This window comes from Psammomys obesus, unplaced genomic scaffold (assembly GCF_907164565.1).
Source record: "Psammomys obesus unplaced genomic scaffold, mPsaObe1.curated_primary_1811, whole genome shotgun sequence".
Taxonomy (NCBI): domain Eukaryota; kingdom Metazoa; phylum Chordata; class Mammalia; order Rodentia; family Muridae; genus Psammomys; species Psammomys obesus.
The window spans coordinates 8,518,448-8,539,509 of record NW_026596433.1 but is presented as its reverse complement, the minus strand read 5'-3'; the positions used below and the strand labels follow the sequence as shown (position 1 = coordinate 8,539,509).

The 21,062-nt window shown below is 32.6% G+C and overlaps 1 protein-coding gene across 2 annotated transcripts in view; it reads left to right on the top strand.

Annotated features, from left to right (window-relative positions):
* The window catches only part of Glra3 (glycine receptor alpha 3), a 172,591-nt gene extending 153,683 nt beyond the window's left edge, over positions 1-18,908 (top strand). The window contains exons 8-10 of one of the 2 annotated variants that reach the window (XM_055597880.1): positions 5,066-5,209; positions 7,479-7,523; positions 18,438-18,908. In XM_055597880.1, the coding sequence (XP_055453855.1) occupies positions 5,066-5,209; positions 7,479-7,523; positions 18,438-18,716 (468 nt within the window). In that variant the 3' untranslated portion in view covers positions 18,717-18,908. The remainder of the gene's footprint in view (positions 1-5,065; positions 5,210-7,478; positions 7,524-18,437) is intronic. The other variant, XM_055597881.1, reaches the window with a different exon arrangement.
* The last annotated feature ends 2,154 nt before the right edge of the window (positions 18,909-21,062 follow it).

Below are 21,062 nucleotides of genomic sequence, written 5' to 3'. Positions count from 1 at the left end.
GTACCATTAATCACCCAAAGTGACAACCACAAGTATCCTGCTTTTCCTCACTGTGTGTGTCACAGGAAAGAATTGCGAGCACAGTTCCTCACAGAAACATGTTTCAACAAAAGTGGACTTGGCACAGATTGTTTCAAGCCAGTAGTACTTCAATGTTGTATATTAACTATGTTGTATCATATAGGGAACCTTATCAAGCCAACTTCCATTTTATGTTTTAAAGTGGGAAACAGGGAAACGTGTACTTGGGCAAGCTCCCCAAATATGACCTCTTCCCAAGACCAAGGTGACTTGGTTTTGTTTATAATAAAAAATCCAAACTCATCAATAATGACAAATTTCAGTCATATGTTTTCATCTTATTTATAATACAATTTTCTCTCTTTTCTAATTATAACATTTAACAATAAAAGTAATACACAGTATTTCTAAAATATAAACATTTCTATAGAACATATTTTTAAACTTTTAGAATAATATTGTTAATTATTTGAGAATTTCATACAATGTACTTTGATCAAATTCACCCCTCATTCATTACTTTACTCTCACATCCATCCCCATCTCCCTAGTCCATCCAACTTCATGCCTGTTTTTTTTTCCTATTTTTTGAAATTATAAAATAATCACATCATTTTCCAAGTTTCTTTTGTCCCTTTCCTCTCTCCAAATCCTTCCCTCTATCCTTCCTTGCTCACTTTGAAGATCTTCAAACTTCCACAAAATACTATAGGCAACTAAGGAATGCTGAGAGTAGAAGAAATAGTTTTCATGCCATTTTTTTTCCAACAATTTACTTGGTCTAGTTTGTACTGCTCACATACTGTTGGGTTTGGGATCATGCACTGGAGTGTGGTCAATCTTCCAGTAACCATCAACTAAATGAAAGCTGACTCTCTTCCCTGTAACTTGTCAACTGTTAATAGTGCCACAGTTAGGGTGGAAGTTCATGAATCATATCTCCTCAAACTAGAATGTTAACTGACTTGATTTTTACACAAGCAGCCACAGTTGTTATGAGTTCATGAGCACAGTGATCCTGTCATGTCTAAAAACATTTTTTTTTTTTCATCTGGTCCTCTTAGACCTTTGGCTTTTACAATGTCGTGGGCTCATCTTTTGAACTTGTTCCTCAGTCTTGGGATGGGGCCTGGTGATACAGATGACTCATTTGTGGCTAAACACTCCACTGACACTACTTATATACATATTAATATAAACTTATTGTTTGAATGAACTTGAATGAGACATAAATATTTTTTAACAAGGCTTAGAATAAGCTGGCCCTGGATATAGACATGGGTTATAAAGCTGACAATACCTCTTTAGATTAATATTAATTCAGTAGACAGTGATCTGGATCAAAACCCTTTGTATATTTGATATAAGAGGACTCTTTACTGTAGTTTGAAGGATAAAATGTTTCTCTGATTTTAACCATTTTGCTTCTCTTGATCAAAAGACATCTTGTTTCTCTCTAATAAATGCCTGGAACCTGTCTCATTTCTCAAGTTCTGGTAAAAAGGGAATCGTCTGGGTTTAAGATCAAAGTAATAAACATGGATGACCTTTGACTTTTACTATTAGGGTAAGATTAAAGATGACAGCTTATGAAACAAAATTAATTCCAATTGTAGTTTGATGGATGGATGGACTTATAGATAGAAGATGAGTAAGTAGATAGATGATAGATAGATTAGATAGATTGATTGATATATAAGTAATAGTAGATCTTTTTCCTCATCTCTCTCTCACTGTCTTTCTCTCTGCTTCTCTGTGTGTGTGTTTCTTAACTTTGTTAATTAAAAAAAAGGAATGCAAAAAAATTTTAAAAAAAGGAATGCGACTCAGTTTAATCATAACTGTATGTGTTGTGAGCATGTGATAAACATTTTGTTGTAAAGTTTAATGGATGTTAAACCTACCTTGTGGAAATTTAGAATAAATTTTGGAAAATTATGGATATGGATCAAATCTTAGATTTTATGTTTGTTGAATACATGCTCAACAGTCTAGCTATATCAACAGTTTCAGAACATTATGCTCAGGAGTACTTTAAAATACAGAAAACTGGAAGACCTCACGTGGTCAATTAATCAACATGAATTTATCACTCTGTAATTTCACTTCACTGTGATGGTAAACAGTGAATAATAGATGTGAAACTTTGGCAGGGCATTACTAACTAACAAACAGAAAAGAGGAAATTTTATAAAGAACACTTTAAAATAACTAACCTTGACCCATTAAAGCTACTGATATCATCAAAAACAAGGGGAAAAAAAATGAGCAAATGTTCCAGAGTAGATAATAATGAAACCTGAAGCTAAAATGTAACAAGTCACTTGTATTGGAAGAAAAGTGCATATTTTAAAAATTAAAATGTCATGATTAGGAAAATTTATTGAATGGGTTTGGGATGTTAGGATTAGACAGTAGATACTTTAAACATTAAACATTAATTGATGATACATTCTGATTAGTAGCTTAGGAAATAAGAGTTTGTTTTTTTTATTACCATTCTTAAATGATGCTTATGGATAAAATTTTAAAATAGATAACAAAATTATTTTAGCTGAATTAATTAGCTATGAAATAAAATTATTACAAAGTAAAAGAACTAACAAACTATAATACTCAACTATTTAAAAGTTAATATTTATGTATGTATATGATATAAATACATGAGGTATATATCACAGTTTGGCTTCAAAAATTATAATATTTCAGATTTAGAGTACATGGTCTTAAATTTATATATGTGTATATATATATATATATATATATGTATGTGTATATCTTTAAGTTTGACTTCAAGTATTACACTGTTTCAGATTTAGGGTACCTAGTCTTTCATTGAGGTGTTTGATCCATTCAGAATTGTGTTTTGTGTAGGGCAACTTCTAGTTTGACCAGCACCACTTGTTGAAGATTGTATCCTAACTCTGGCATGTATTTTTAGCTTCCGTGTAAAAAAAATCTTAAATATAGGGAGTTAGATCTGGGTCTTCAATTTGAGTCTAGTGATCAACGTATCTACTTTGAAGCCAGTACCATTCTGCTTTATTACTCTAGCTCTGTAATACAATGTGAAATCTGGAGTGGTGATATTTCCCACAGTTTTTTTGTTTTTATTTTTTTTTAAGGATTATTTTAGCTATCCTTGTTTTTGTTTCTTTGTTTGCATATGAAGTTGAAGGGTTTTCTTTTTAATTTCTGTGAAGAACTGTGTTGGAATTTTGATGAGGATGGTGTTGAATCTGTAGATTGCTTTCAGTAGGATAGACATTTTCACCAATTCCACTGATCTATGAGCATGGGAAATCTTTCCATATTCTGATGTCTTCAATAATTTCATTCTTCAGTGTCTAAGAGTATTTTTTTAACGTTTATTAATTACACTTTATTCACTTTTTATGCCCCCATAAACCTCTCCCTCCTCCCCTCCTAATCCCACCTTCTCTCCCCCTTCTTCACACATGCTCCTCCCCAAGTCCACTGATAGGGGAGGTTCTCCTCTCCTTCCTTCTGATCCTAGTCTATCAGATCTTATCAGGAGTGGCTGCATTGACATCTTTTGTGGCCTGGTAAGGCTGCTCCCCTCTCAAGGGGAGGTGATCAAAGAGCAGGCCAATCAGTTCATGTCAGAGACAGTCCCGCTTCCCATTACTATGGAACCCACTTGGACACTGAACTGCCATGGGCTACATCTGTGCAGAGCTTCTAGGTTATCTCCATGCTTGGTACTTGGTTGGAGTATGAGTCTCTGGAAAGACACCTGTGTTCACATTTTTTGGTTCTGTTGCTCTCCTTGTGGAGCTCCTGTCCTCTCCAGATCTTACTATTTCCCACTTCTTTCATTAGATTCCATGCACTCTGCCCAACAATTGGCCATAAGTCTCAGTGTCTGCTTTGATAGTCTGCAGGGCAGAGCCTATCAGAGGCCCTCTGTGGCAGGTTCCTAACTTGTTTCCTGTTTTCTTTTTCTTCTTCTTCTGATGTTCATCCTCTTTGCCTTTCAGGATGGGAATTGATCGTTTTAGTCAGAGTCCTCCCTCTTGATTAGTTTCTTTAGATGTACAGATTTTAGTAGGTTTATCCTATATTATATGTTTATAAGTGAATATATATCGTGTGTGTCTTTCTGCTTCTGGGATAGCCCACTCAGGATGATCCTTTCCAGTTCCCACCATTTACCTGCAAATTTCATGATTTCATTGTTTTTCATTGCTGAGTAATATTCCATTGTGTAAATTGTACCACAATTTCTGCATTCATTCTTCAGTTGAGGGATATCTGGGCTGTTTCCAGCTTCTGGCTATTACAAATAAAGCTGCTACAGACATGTTTGAGCAAATGTCCTTATTGTGTTCCTGAGCCTCTTTTGGACATATGCCTAAGAGTGGTATAGCTGGATCTTGAGGAAGCACTATTCCTAGTTGTCTGAGAAAGCGCCAGATTGACTTCCAGAGTGGTTGTACAAGTTTAATTCCCACTTAGAGTTTTTATTACACAAATCTTTTACTTGCTTGGTTAGATTTATCCCACAATATTTTTTGAGACTATTATGAAAAATATTTTCCCCTGATTTCCTTCTCATTCTCTTTGTCATTTTTATATAGGAAGGCTACTAATTTTTGCATGCTAATTTTGTATTTTTGTACTTTACTGAAAATGTTTATCAGCTTCAGAAGTTTCCTGGTGCGATTTTAGTCTATTTTATGCATAAAATTGAATCATTTACAAAAAAAGTTAATTTGACTTCTTCCATTCCTATCTATATCCTCTTGAAAATATTTCAGACATAGAATATTTTATAATTTTATTTTAATTAATGCATAATTTGAAAATAATAACAATATATTCAAGTCCTACAATTATGACTAATCCATAAAATTTGTGAAAAAAATAATATCTAGAATTCTTAATACATAGTTTATTTATTTATTTTTTCTAACTAATTTATTATTTATATTCAGAATCAGAAACAGTAAATTTATTTTTAAAGACAGTAGCAATAAAAGTCATTTTCTTTTTTTTTTTTTTTTTTTTTCCTCCTGGCCAGGTATCATATGTCAAAGCTATTGATATTTGGATGGCAGTATGCCTCCTTTTCGTGTTCTCAGCACTTCTGGAGTATGCAGCAGTGAATTTTGTATCAAGACAACACAAAGAACTTCTGAGATTTCGACGAAAGAGAAAGAATAAGGTAAGTAATTACTTTTATTGGGTTTAGTGGGATATCAGTTTGCAGTGCAAAGTAATTTTTTTTTTTGAGCGTGTGTATTTGGTACACAGGGGGGAGATTTAGATCAGAAACTAAATGAAATGAAATTCACTCACCTTGTTCAGTTGAAAAAAAAAGGAATAAGGATGAGTTCAGGGAAAAATTGTGGTACTGAATTATACTTAAACAGCATATCTGATGGCATGATAGATATGCTTTATCAAGGTCATTAGTATATTTCCAGGAAAAACACTGTTTATACTTCAGTTGATAAATATTCCATCTACTATTTGCAATGCTAGAATATTGCTGATGGCATTACTTAACACAGATATCGAATTTTAACTACGGAAACTATCTTTTCCTGACTGAATTAATTTGTTTCTATAAAATATCACGGAAGTATTAATATCATGGTTTGTTCTTTCTTATGCACATTTTATATTTAATTTTTTTGTTATGAAATGCTGTGGTAAACACAATCAAGTGTTATTGTTGCCTTGCTAGCATCTGATCAAAGATTTAAAAAACAATGCACTTAGAACATCATTAGGAGGTTATAGAGAGTTGTAGAAGCAATCTGCTAGCTGAATTGTCATGCAGAATCTATTTGTTCCTCTCTACTAAATCCTGTTAAGGCATCTCCCTTTATGGACACAAGATTTTAAGTAACCCTCTTTCCTTTATAATAACAGAGAACTTCTCTCAACGCAGATCTGTGGTTTTTCCCAGTGCAAATGTGCCAACCGACAACTTACAATGAAAATACTTGTTTAACACAACACTGTCAGAGTCATATAAGAGTATTGCCATAGTCCTATATACCGAGATACGTCAACAAAACGTAAATCTTAAGGACAATTGTCTGGCTTATAAAGTATGACGTTTTAATAACTTTTAAAGGCTCAATAACTTGTGAGTTATTTACTACTTATATATTTATTAAATATTTTAAAGCAGTAGACTTTGATCTATCAGCTTAAGTCCTCTTAGTGTTAAATGAATTCTAAGGCACCTGACTCTCAAAACTTAACAAAGACCTGGTAAACATCTGCAAACAACTGCTGGAAAGGAACATTACCTCTAAGAGAGTATTTTTTTGGACATAAAACAATACTCCCTTTTCCATTTGTTAAGATTGCATGAAAACTCACCATACCACTCATATGTTGAACTGTATTTTAATGAGGAGATTAACTTTTATATTTTCTTTCCACCTTAGTCTAGCCTTTAGTCACTGATGTTATTGTCCTCCTCTTCCTTCTCTTTCTGGCCCCTCTTTCTCCATCTTTTCCTTTCCTCTCCCTCCAATTCCTGCATTTGCTCCCCCTTTTCTTCTTTCTTTACCACCTCTTTTCCCTCCTCCCTTCTTCCTCATTTTCTCTCCACACTTTCTCTCTACCTCTCTTCCTTTCTCCTAGTCACTTCTTACACAGACATTTCCTGTCCTTTCTCTCATGATTCTTTGACTGAGAGAAATAGTGTAACAGAACCAAGGGCTTAAGTACATGCCTTTCTTTCCTGGTAGTGACTGATACTATTTTCCTGAACATTATTTTTTATAGCTGGGGCAATACTCGGTTTCCTTATCATTAGTATTTTATTTTAAACTTTCATTTTCCATTTTCTTTTACTTTCTTTTTCTTCCTAATCTACTGTAGCATGTTTCAATTGCAGACTACTTAGAGTAGAAGTGAGACGTATCATACGTATGTTATTTGATAGGAAAAGACTGCTAGCTCATAAGTACTCAACACTAACCATCACTGGATCATGAAAGAGACCACAGATTTAGATATTAAATTCTGGCTCATTTTTTCAAAAAAAAAAATGTTTGTGACTGAAGTGTCTTTTTACTTGATTTTACTACATGTAGGAATGAGATAAAAATATTTGATGTAATTGATGTCCATTGCTCTTTAGCTCACAGCAAAGATGTAAAGATTAATATTTTCAATGACTGTTGTTTCAGGAAAAGTTAGAAATACAAATATAATCATGGATTATCACTTTCTCATCATTACTTGAAATATTCATGAAGCACATATGATTAAGGCTAATTAAGCTTTAATGCAGAACAAAACCACTTATTTTTGGTTCATTACTTTTGGATACTTTGCAACTGCGAACATCAATGAATTTACACATGTGTATGCTAAAATGGTGTGTGTGGTTAAATCAATTGTGTAATTATATGTGACATGATCCTCTGGTTTCTCAATCGCTCTTGGTCCACTTTACCTTCCCACAGACAGAAGCTTTTGCACTGGAGAAGTTTTACCGTTTCTCAGACACGGTAAATGTCTTTCTTAACTCTAAGTAGAGGAATGTGATCATCTATAAAAAGCAGACAGCATATTCTGCTCCGAGGCAGTGTTTGGTGGGGAAACACACCCGTTTTCAGATATAAAACTATGCAAACATTTCCTTCAACTTTTCTAAGAACTATACTCTTGTCTTTCCTCATTCAACAAAAGACAAAGTTATGATGCATGTTTTTCACTGAGCTATTTAACTGGACAAAGTGATTTTAATATACATATGGACATATATCCATATATATCTTGTAATAATCTCCACAGAGGGGAAAATAATAGAACTGGAGAAAATTAACTGCAAAATAAATGGGAGCTGGTTATGGTGAAACACACGTTTAATACAAGCACTAGGGAAACAGGCAGGCAGATCTCTACGAGTTGGGCCAGCCAAACCTACAGAGCAAGTTACAGACCAACCAGAGCAGCCAGGCCAGACTCTGTCTCAAAGACAGATAGATAGATAGATAGATAGATAGATAGATAGATAGATAGATAGATAGATGATTACATACATACAAACAAACATGAAACAAACAAAAGCAGGAAGTAAGTTAGGAAATTAATTTATACTCACAATTCTAAGAACAACTGAAAATTAAGTTAAAAATGTTTTGTACATTCATTATAAGATTATGTATAGGAAATAATTTTTTCTTGAAAGTATCTTTTCACATGCACAAATAAAAATATATAAAAATAACGTAAAGACACACATCTAAGCATAATGTGTATATATCTAGGAAGAAGATCCAGAATATTGTTTCTTGGATGATTTATAAATGTACCAAAGCCAAAAATTTGATCTGTAAGATTATATTACAAATAGTCTAGTGTGCTAAATTGAAAGTTTTGGGGTACATTAAAATTTTAAAGTAGCTTCCAAGGTGATTCTGCTGTGCACCCCAGTTAAGAATCCAGCAAATGAAATAACATTAAAAGAACGTTTTTACAATTCAACTTCCTTGCATACAATCTTTGCACAGTATTATGTTAAAGTACTGTATTAGCTAGTTTTCTGTCAACTTGACACAAATTAATCATCTGGAAGGAAGTGACCTCAACTGAGAAAATGCCTCTATAAGATCCAGCTGTAGGGCATTTTCCTACATTTCCAATTATTAGTAATTGATGGGGAAGGAGCCAGCCCATTTTGGTAGTGCCATCCCTGAGCTGGTGGTCTTAGATTCTATAAGAAAGCAGGCTGAGCAAAACATAAGAACAACTCAGTAAGACACACTCCTCCATGGCCTCTGCATCAATCAGCTCCTGCTTCCCATTTCTGCCCTGCTTGAGCTCCTCTCCTGACTTCTTCAAATGATGGTCTGTGGTCTGGAAGTGTAAGCTGATTAAACCCTTTCCTCCCCAACTTGCTTTTAGTCAGAGTGTTTCATCATAGCAATAGAAACCCTAACTAAGACAAGCACTTACTGAGTTCTCCTAGAATTTATGTTCACTTAACTGGATTATTCTGTCAATCAAATTTATATCCTATTTCCCAATCCCAATATTTCTTGTTTTTATCTGTATGATTTATTGACTGTAACTATCCTATTACCATTTTTATTTCATTAAATTGAATAATCAAATATGATGATTTCAATATAGATTTATATACATATACAGTAACATATTGTAAATAATATATGCATACATAAAACCTGTCTTTTAAAACTGATAATTATATTAGTAAGTAACTCAAAATTACATAAACTACTTAATGAAAATTTGCACATTCTATTAATTATGACTTTATAAAAATTTCTGATGAAAACTTACTCTCATCTCACAATCAAGTATTTTCAACAGAAAAAGAATACAGTAATATAAACTCCTTCTTTAGAAAAATATGAATTTCCTATTTTTAACAAGTAGGATAGCGTTGTACAAATCTTATAATGGTAACTTTGACTTTTGTAAAGTGTTTTTCTCATACTATAAACCATCTGGTCTGACCAAATTCTTCATCCTCTTAAACTTCATATTTTGTTTTAAAATGCTCCAAGCAATCTAAGTTTTATAATCCACACAATCAAATTTAGACCAAATGTAAACAGTGTGTCTATTTTCATGAGCACCGGTTTACCTTTTCCTTCCACATGCTAATTTGGAAGAATAAGCAAATTTTTTTTTAAAAAAAAATTGCCTTCTTATAGACATTTTGTCACACGAAAAGATTTTACATTAGTGCAGATGGAAGACGTAGAAATGTTGCTATTATAATTTAATTTAGTATTGACATGAATGTTATATGTAGTCTTTGGGATTTTACTTCCTTTCTAGTAGAGCTGCAAAGGAACCCTCTGTCTCTTTGAAAGACTAAAAGTTTGCTCTTGCATTGAAATTTCCCCACCCCACACTGTCATAGGCTGCTGTGTGCCGATTCCCACTGCGCCATGTCATAGATGCTGTCTCCAGAGCTGAATGTGTGTGGGTGTGTGCATGATATGAAGATATTTTGGTTAAAGGTTACTATTCTTGTGTATGGAGAGATACAAAGACACTGTAGTATTTCCAAACACGCCTTTATCTGTTGAGAGCTTTGAGTGACATAGGGCTGCTTCAGCACATTTCATGTGGCTTCCCCCACATTGCCTTGATGATACAATGCTTCGCTAAGAGAAAATTCATTTGCATAATATTTTAGAACTTCTTTCTTCCCACGTATTATTTGCATATGCCAATAAAATAGGAATGAACTAGTATTATACTCAAGAAATTATGACCAAAGTTTGTGTTTAGCTAGGCCAAAGGTTATCTTTATAAAATACAGATACAATTGACTGCAATTTGAAAATTGATATAATACCTTAAAATTACCCTTTTTTGAATTTATATGTTGTCTCGGTTTAAAATAGTTCAACATAACTTCTAAGACTAATGTGTGAATTATTTTCTGTCCTGTGTTTTGTCAGCTCTACAGTCTTAAAACATGTACAACTGTATGTGTAATGTGTTAGTTGAGAAGATGAAACCTCATGGCTGAAACTATATGCAGTCATTATGTGTTTACTTCTAGATTTATTTATGCTATATCTTAGACAACATAGTCTTTAAATAGACATTTTAAGTTTTATAGATACTTAGAATTTATATATATATATATAATATACATATATATACATACATATATATATATATATATACCTTTGAAAAGTGGTTTCTCAATAATTCAAACTCAAAAAGAATTATTTTCTTTTTTTAAGTTTATCTATTTATTTATTTATTTATTTTTTAATGTATATGAGCACTCTGACTGCATGTACATACAACTGCAGGCCAGAAGATGGCATTAGACCCCAATATAGATTGGTTGTGAGCCACCATGTGGTTGTTGGGAATTGAACTCAAGACCTTTGGAAGAACAGACAGTGCTATTAACCGCTGAGCTGTCTCTCCAGCCCAAGAATTATTTTCTAAAGACTTGTAAGAGGCATTGGAATTCTATCTTCTCCAGTAATATAAAAGCATAAGGATTTTGATTGTTTTCTGAAAACAGATATTTAAAACTTATGTTCAGCAAACTTCTCGTTTGAGGGAAATACTGTTTAAATAACTATTCATGAAAATAATATTCAATAATATAGGGCTAGCAAAATTGTTCTGTAAGGGCACTTGCTAAGAATTGGAATCCTGACCCTAGTTCTATTCTCAGAACAAAGGAGGGGAGGAGAGAACTGATACCCCCAAACTGAACTCTAACCTCCATTACTGTGTTATCTATTACTGTGCTATCCCACTGAACACGCCCCCACACACACTCACGGGGAGAGGGAGTGGAGAATGAGCGGGAATTACTGGGCAAATAAATAATTGAAAGTAAAAATACCCGAAGTGATATCATCCCTTCTTACTTAAAATTAAAATGCATCGTAATTGCTTCTATCTCAAAGTTAATTAAAATAATCTTGCTGCTTTTCCACATACCACTAGTCTAATATCATATATCTTAATAAATAGTTACTAGTCATTGTAACAATTTAATAAATTTTACCAGAAGTAGGAATATATTTAAAAAAAACATCTTGTGGATTTTTATTTTTCCCTTAAGATATCTTTATGCTTTTTTTCATAATTTCCATAGATCCTGAACATTCACCTTTAAAAACTTAAAATGTTCCATTTGTTTGCCTCCTAATCATTTTGGAACAAACGTTCAATACATGAAGCATGTACTCAGCTCTAAATCAAATGCAATCTATAAAATCTATGAAAATGCAAAGCTCTCCTTCAACTAGTGTTTAAAGAACTGCATTTCAATATTTGACTTTCAATGATGGAGTACTTTTATCGACTATACTTGTATCTTCTTAATATTTATTTTTTTAAATAACAGAAACATGTACAAGTAAATTAAACATTATATTACCATCTTTCATTTGATCTCAGGCTCTCTAGGTGATAGTTTCCCCAGCAAAATAAGTAATTGTAATTACTAGCAATTTTTTTTGTTAGTTTTCTGTGGGTTGTTGTAGACTTTAAAAAACAATTCATCTTCAAATACTGATTTTCATTGGCACACCTAATTTGCTTAAAGTAAGACACAATCATAGACATTTTAACTGAGACAGTTTTTTAAATCCACACATTTCAAAGTCAACTAAGAAGAAATAAACTCAATCACCTTTCTCTGTTACTTATGCATCTGATGATAAATTTGTAAAAATTATTTAAGTAAGTAGACATTTGTAGTTACCTATTTATTGTCTAAACTGTGTGGAGAATGTCTGAAAGGTATCTACTAAGAAACACAAGGTGAAAATCATATATGTAATATTACCACCTCTTACTGTACTTCACTCTGTCTTCTAAGTTACAATAACAATACTTCCTGGTGTCTTTGGTGTTTAATGTTTTATGATCATTGAGTGGAAATTTTCATGCTTTCATGACTTTCATACCCCAAGTTTGTATTTTTAATTCATCATCGTAAAAGCCCAAAATAAGATTTTTAAAAAGTTCCTCCTGATGGTTCTTGCCTCCCATGTGTGATAACATGCTGTAGTAGATATCTTTGGTGTTAGGTTAAACGTTGTTCATTATTTTCCCTGTGATTATCAGGGTGCTATTATTTAACCTGCTATCTACCAGACATCTGGTAGATTTTAAAGTTGCCTTACTTACCTTGGGCTGGACAGATATACTTATTATGTCTCAACAACCTTACCATCCATCTCCCAGCCCCCGTCCAAGGTCACCTGCCTTAACTAACCATCCTTATCTGAGCTAACTTACATCCATAATTCCAAGATACTTGCTTATATTTTTTTTATCTTGATGTTTGTTTGTTTGTTTGTTTTCCATCCATGCCATCCTTGGAGTCCTTCCTTCTGGCCCATGTGTTTCCTTCTCCATGCTAACCCATTGTGGCTTCCTCCTGCCTACTCTCTTCCCATCCTTGTTCTTTCCATGATTCTCCTCTTCCCAAAGCCTACGAATCTTAGCCATCCTTACCCCATTCTGCCCTGCCCAGGTTTTAGGGCCTTTAATCAACCAATCAGATATAATGTCTTAGGCAGGTGTATCCAGACAGTAACCAGATCTTAGGGGCATTACCTAGCATCAAAACACAAGCATCAGCTTTAGTGCATGGGAGTAGCCTTGCCAGGCCACAGAGGAAGACATTGTAGCCAGTCCTGATGAGACCTGATAAACTAGGGTCAGATGGGAGGGGAGGAGGACCTTCTCTATCAGTGGACTTAGAGAGGGGAATGGGGGGAGATAAGGGAGGGAGGGTGGAATAGGGAGGGAATGAGGAAGGGGGCTACAGCTGGGATAAAAAGTGAATAAACTGTAATTATTATAAAAAATAAAAATTTAAAAAAATACGAGCATCAGACAACAATAACATATTATTTTAATGACAGAAATGAGATGATTTCGCCAAATTGCCACATCTGGGCTATGATTTTCAGTCTACCTCTGTCATTTCAATCTATAGTATGTAGTTATATGAGCCCTTCAATATGAGGCTCAAAATAAAGTGAAAAGGCACTTAGAATTTTCACAGTGTAGTTCTCATGCATGATAACTAAAACATGTTTTTGTTCCCATTAAAAAGTCTTCTTGTGGAAAGAAATTATATAATAACTAGGTTGCATTTTAAATTTTTTATTGTCTTCCTTTGAAACACACTTAAGAAATAATAAGGGAATTTGTCTTTAGGTAAATGAAATTAAAGTTAAAATTTTACTTTTTTTTAATCAGTCATATTCTTTATCACATTCGATTCAATCTTGATTCAATATAATTTCTGTTTCTTTTAAGTTGTAATATACCTTAATTATATGATCATTAAATATTAGCTAATATACACAAAGCCTTTCAGTCCAATATTTATATGATTTTAATTACTTGCTTTTATAATATGCATTTCATTGGAATATATGTTAAAGATATTTTTAAATAATTGTATTCAATAAATATTTGGGAGGTGATTAGAATAAGGAATGTCAATAGCAAGCTAAGCAATCAAAAGCACTAGATTCTTTCATGTCTTGGTTATTCAAAGCTAAAGTTATTTCATAATAAAATAATGTATCATATCATCTTCTCATTCAATATCTAATAATAAGCTTTTAAGGCAGACTCACCATTGTCTTATTATTTAGGATCAATCTTTCAGGAATATTACAAGAAGTCACTTCAGAAAATCATTTGACTTCGATGGTACTAGAAAAACAGTGAAAAAAAATATTCAATATGATATCTGTTAAGACACAACATCCCACTAGTGAAGCAAGTTATTTTTCCTGTCTCAAACTTCTCTTTGTCTCCTCTTATTGTCTTCTTGCTTCTTGGTAATGGTACCATCCATTACCCATTGATTTCCAGTATCCTAAAAATATATTTTTTACTCTCCTTGATCATTCAATTTTAAATATTGTTTAATCTTCAATTTCTAGGCAGAATTGGGGAAAAAAATCTTGATCTTCAAGACAGTCTTTCTGTGCCAACAGCCTTAACTTCATTTATTCAATTAGATATATTTGTCTTTATCTCCATTTTCTACTGGTACCATTGCCTCTAAAGTCTGATGTGAACAAATCTAGTAGACTTCCTTAAGGTTCTGATGTACCAGGAAATCACTCACAAGGATCCTATCTACTTTCACTGTTATTTTATAGTTTCTTAATAGCCACGTGGGAGGTGCTAATGATCTTTCCTTTAAATAGTAGAGATTTTCTTCCCCTAGTGACCCCAGCATGATTTCTGCAGGGATAAATATGCTCACCAAGCTACACATCGTCCCACTCTTTTGAAAAAGGAAGACCTCCCCTACCTATGGTCATTCTACAGAGAGGAGAGAAGAGGGGAGGAAGTGGTTTGAGTAAGCTCATTTCTGATGATGATGTGGCTACATTTCCTACAGCAAAAATATATCTGCACGAAAGTTTCACTTGACAGTAGTGAGAAGCAATTTTCCTTCTCATGATGGATTAACAGCACCACCTACTTCACATACTCAAAAACTGGCCATTGATTACTAAAACCAGTAATCCCAGAGTAAGAACACATGGGAATTCAGCATGTCTATCAAACATTATATGCTGCACCATCCAAAGTTCAATTATTAGCCCTTATGTTGATTAATCTGAAGAGTCATGAAAGCATGGATTACACAGCAATCTGCTAAATCTACAAACTGACCCAAAATATTTCAGTGCAACTAATTTGCCCTACTTGGTAGTTCCTAGAAATGTATGGCTACCAAACACTAGAAATGTAGTCTGAATTTATAGAAAAAGTACAAACCACATCCCAAAAGCTTTGTATTAAAAAATTGAAAGTTTTCAATATATATGTTGTACGAATGTTGAAATACCATATTAGAATACCAAATTCATATTTTTAAATTAAAACTACCCTTGTCTACCTCAACTCACCATGTGACTCACATAATTTTATGGGCACAGTATACTATAAATACAAGTTTTGAGTGTCACCATCCAGAGGTTATAGATGTCATCAAGGTTAAGAAATATTTTTTGTTTGTTCTATTTTGTTGAGTTTTCACCTTGAGGCAGGTTAGAGAACCACCTACCTTCTTCCCTTGCTAGTTTTTCTTGCTACCAATTGATTCCAATTTTATGAGACTGGCTAATTAAGAAAGAAATCAGTGGATCCTGGGGTACTTTCTCTTCAATTTTTATATCATTGCTTTTCCACATAACATGTCACCAGGGGATAAATCTGTGCCATCCATATTCCCACGATGAGACTCAGGCCCAGTCATTTGACTGCACATCCTTTGCTTCCTTAAACCCAGAGCACATCAACATCACATTCTTCTTAGAACACATCAGACAAAAGCTTTCTAGGCATATTGAGTCAAAATGATTTCAAAACATGTCTTCTGTGTTGACTGTGGAGGTTTGAATTGAATTTTCACCAGATTTAAAACAAAAATAATCTTTCAACTCATTTTAGCACTACACACATATTTCAGAAGAGAGCTGTTTCTCTAGAACATGGTTTCTTTGCCCCCTCACTCCCAGCACAAATGTCAACGGCTATGTGGTTGTCTTTATACACAGAAGTCACAAAGTTTGTTTCAAACCAAAATTTTATATGTTGGCCACACTGGCTAAAGATCTAAGAGACTATGTATAGTCTCTTTTGACCCTTCCATGATGATGAAGTCTAGTCCACATTTAGCTTAATTCTATGTTTTCAAGAAAATGATTGCTTAGAAACCAGGGGTTATTTTCAATAGTTTCATAACAGCTCAGAACTGATGTTAACCCACCACACACAGCCAGTTATGTAAAAAAAGACACAACAAAAAAATGTTTGGTTCTTCACTCATTATGTTTAATTTTGCATGAAAAACCTTTACCTGAGAAGAACCACTGTGATCTCAAAGATTTTAAAATAAATTATCTAGAATAAATGATAAGAAACTTAGTTAATGAATTCTGTTTTGCTAAACATATATGGTAGAATCATAAAATCTTAGTATTTTGATAATGAGCTTTCCAATATATAAAATGCCAATATATGTAAATTCTCTTGGAAAAAACTATTCTGTTTTTAAAATGTATTTTTAAACTTATGGGTTGAAAAAATTTAAGTAATGTAATACATTTCAACCTCAAATGACCTGCACGCATAATATAAATTACTGAAATAACATGTTTCTGTTCTGAGATGTAAGCACCACGATAATTTATTATATCCTAAAAGTTGACAATATATCATTTACATAATAACAGTTTAAGTCATATATACTTTATTAAAGATAGACACTTTCAAAGCATGCAACAAGTTTGCCATAAAATTGCTTTTTGGAAGTCAAAAATGGCTACATTAAAAAAAAAGCACATTTATTAGAGTCTTTAAAAAATGTTTTTTGTTGTTTTGTTTTTTTTTTTCAAAACTGCAACAGTATACAGAGCTAGCTTGGATGAAAGCTAGCTTTAATTCAAGCTCCTTGCAATTGTTATATTTTAATTGTTTCCATCCAAATCCAAGTGCTTAATACTCTTGCAATTAAAATGTACCCAGTGATTATATGCTTTTGTTTTTTGGTGTCTCACCTTCATAATCTAGACAACTATTTCACACATTACTGAATCAACCTTGTTCATTTTATCACTTTCGCAATCCAAATTATTTCTTCAAATTATTCTTCACTTTCTTATTTTATAATATACTATTTAATGAACAGCTACATTTATAGACCTAATGCAGTTTTGAACTGAATGATTGTTTAATCTCTTAAAGTAACATGAAAAAGAGCTATCATAGCAGAGATATATCTAGAAAATATATTACTTAGTACTGTTAAATTTGCAGTTTTCCTAGCAAAAAAAAAGACAGACTCTTGTTATCAGTTAACCATTTATTCTTATACTCTAAATTTTTCATTGATTTTATTACTAATTAGTTAATAACACATTTCTCTCATAAGAATGTTATACTTATTAATTTTACGTTAAATTTTGTAGTTTTTAATTTAAATTTTTATGTGTACGTATGTCTGTTTGTGAACGTTTATTTGTGCCGTGAGCTTGCATTGTCAATGGAGCCAGATGAGAGCAGTGGACCCCTGGGCCCACTGAGGTATACACTGTTGTGAGACACCTTGTGTGTGCTATGATGCAAACTCAGATCTGAAAGGGCAATAAGCATTCCTAACCAGCAAGCCATTTTTCCAGCCACAATTTTATTTTTATGGAAATTTCTTTTTAATTTGCCATATGTAAAAGTTATTGTATAATTTCAAATGAACATTTTTTGTGAATTTTAACTTTATAACAAATTTATTATTTATAATTGATTTTCACCAAAAAGGCAAGAAATGAGAATAAGTTCAATCTTTGAACATGAAGTTAAACCTCTTTCACTTTCCATTCATAATTCACCAATCACTGTATCTCTGTGAAGTAACTGTATACAAATTAGAGTGTACTATTATCCTGTAGCTTTTCCCAACATAATAGTGTAAAATAGAGAAGCAACTTAAAGGAAACATAAAGCCATCAGTGTTTTCTGATATTTTCCAAGGAAGTAACTAGAATTGTAAAAAATAAATATTAAAAGGTTGTCTCCATGAGAAAGAATAATTCAGTCAATGAATCTGGTATTTATTTCCCCTTTGGTCAGGCATTGCTACATTTTAACTCATAACTAAAAATTATGTGATATGTGTATTTATAATAAGTCTCTCAACAGTTTTGTTTCTCACTCTCACTTACTTTCTGACATGTAGACACACAGAATCTTTATCTCTCCATTAAAACTTCAAGCCAGCTCATCTTCATTTGCTTCAGCTATCTATTCTTCATAACGCAAGCATACATTATGATAAAATTTAAGCCTGGATTCTGACATGCCACATTGCATGTCCTGTTTCGTTACTAACACCTCCTGTTGTTTTTTTTTGTAAACAGGATGATGAGGTGAGGGAGAGTCGGTTCAGCTTCACAGCATATGGAATGGGGCCATGTCTGCAAGCAAAGGATGGTGTGGTTCCAAAAGGCCCCAACCACGCTGTTCAGGCAATGCCGAAGAGCCCTGATGAAATGAGGAAGGTCTTCATCGACAGGGCCAAGAAAATTGACACCATCTCCCGAGCCTGCTTTCCGCTGGCGTTTCTGATTTTTAACATTTTCTACTGGGTTATCTATAAAATTCTTAGGCATGAAGACATTCATCAGCAGCAAGATTAAGTCTCTGAAGGAGTACAAAAACAGTGAATTCCGAAGAAAGTTTCCCTGACATAGGGAGTGGGAGTGTGTGCGTATGGTGTACAAGCGATAGCCAATGAATCAAAACAGCATATGGAGAAAGAGTTTATTTTGATTTTCTATGTAAAATAATGAAACAGATTGATTCTTTTAAGGGATATAAAATATACATTGTGGGGGTCCTGTTTCATACAATTGCCAGTTGAGCTGTTTTCTTCACCATTGCTATGTGTGTTGTATCTGTTTTACTAGCACATACAGTAGACTTGATAATTGCTTTCAGATTTCTTGATTTTTAATTTAATTATAGTAAATATAGTGGAATCGAGATTTACACAGTAAAAACTATTTTAAAAAGTATAACAAAATGATGAGAATAATAGAAAGTAATAGCTTGAGATGTAAAGTATATTAAAAAAAATAAAGTAACAAGATCATTAAGTGGCACATTCACTGCTGTTAGAACACTATCCATAGGAACATTGTAAAACCAATATACACAATAAAAAATAATAAAGTGGATTATCAAAATGAAAGATATAATTTAGAATACTAAATATTTCTCTATGGAAATTTAAAATAAATGGCTTAAGCAATCATGTTATGTAAAAATACTACTTATCTTTACATCTCTAGAAATGAAGATGAAGATTCTGAAGACAGTCTTTGTTTGTAAATAAGTGTTACATGTATTTTTAATTAGTGCCAAACACTGAAAATTTTAAGCCAGCACATTTGTTTTATTAAATTTAATAGTGGCTTAATTGTTTGTATGTTTTGGTGTTTTTATGTAATTAAACAAAATTCAATAAGACTTTTCTATTTAGTTTAGAATGAGACTTTAAATATTAGTTATACTAAAGCACTTACATTTTGATAAAAAAATCAAGGAAAAATACTAATAGATTCACGAAAGATTTTTAATAATAGTTTTTCTCATCAAAGTTATGTGAACCCCAAATTCCTCCAAAGAGTAGGAGAATGGGCTTTAATTATAAATGATTTAAACATATCAGTTCTACCAACTGAAATTATTTTAATTTTTATGAGATAATGCATTCAAAATAGTAATTACAAGGCATGAAGAATTAAAAGCAATATTGCTTGAAAAAGAAATTTTTTTCATGACCCAGGCTATTATTTCAGCAGGGGAGCTTTGTTAGCTTAGTCATATAACAGTTGCTAAGCTAGAACTCATTTATTGTTTTTTTTCTTAATTATTATTATTATTAATATCATATTTTAAAATGTTTAGAGTGATTTTTAGATATTTTAATTATTGGTTAGTCTATAAAATTATATACAATTAAAATATCAAGAATTTTAAAAATTCAGATGTTATTTTAAAAAAAAAAGAACAGTTTTTGAACCACATGGTACTATTTTCTGATCTTCAACTACTCCCAAAACTCAAAGCAGAAATTGCCATTTAAAACTAAAAACTTTTAAATGTCTCTGTAGTTTGGTTATCCCAAGCATAGATTTTAAAATTAACTTTTTAGAAAGTAACCCATGCTAATCAGGTTTGCTAATAAAAGGTAAAATATCACTTTTATAAGTAATTTACACAAGATAAGAATATTGTGTTTGTGATTATATGCAAAGTCTACAAGTAAAATAATTTGTTACTGTGAGCTTCCTTTACTAGAAAACTACAACATATGTGTCATCTTTTGCTGTCTATGAGCCAAAACCATAGAAATATATTGATGTATTTAAATATTAGAGCAAAATATGTTACTTATGCTGAGGGTTAGTCAGGGTGTAAAGGGGTAATGAGCAACACCCTTCAGTATTGGCAAAATGCTTGCATATATTTTTGCTTAGTTTATATATCTTATTTCAAAAGTTTTCTGACAGTACTTAAATTGAGTAAACCCTGCCAGCAGCACACTGAAATATGATAAACACTAATACACATATGCCCCAAAGAAGACCAGGTGTGACTAGTTTTTACATTTGAGGTCACTAGATAATCTGTAATCTGTATTTTCTTTTAACCTCTGAAAGTTGAAGATAATATATCAGTCATGAGAAAATTTGTCAAGAATGACATTAGTTCTATTGAAACATTGCTATCTCAAAAGTACATTTTTCTTTATCTTTCTTTATGAATAATTCTGATTTCTATTTTATCTACCTTGTCTTCCAACACACACACACACACACACACACACACACACACACACAAATACTATAAACTTAAGGCATTCATTACACTGCAAACAGCGATGAATCAAGTGGGCTTAGAAGAATGTGGCCCCTCTAATAAACTAATGAAATATTACAGAGCCTTTAAAACTGAAATAATAACAACATCCTGAGGTA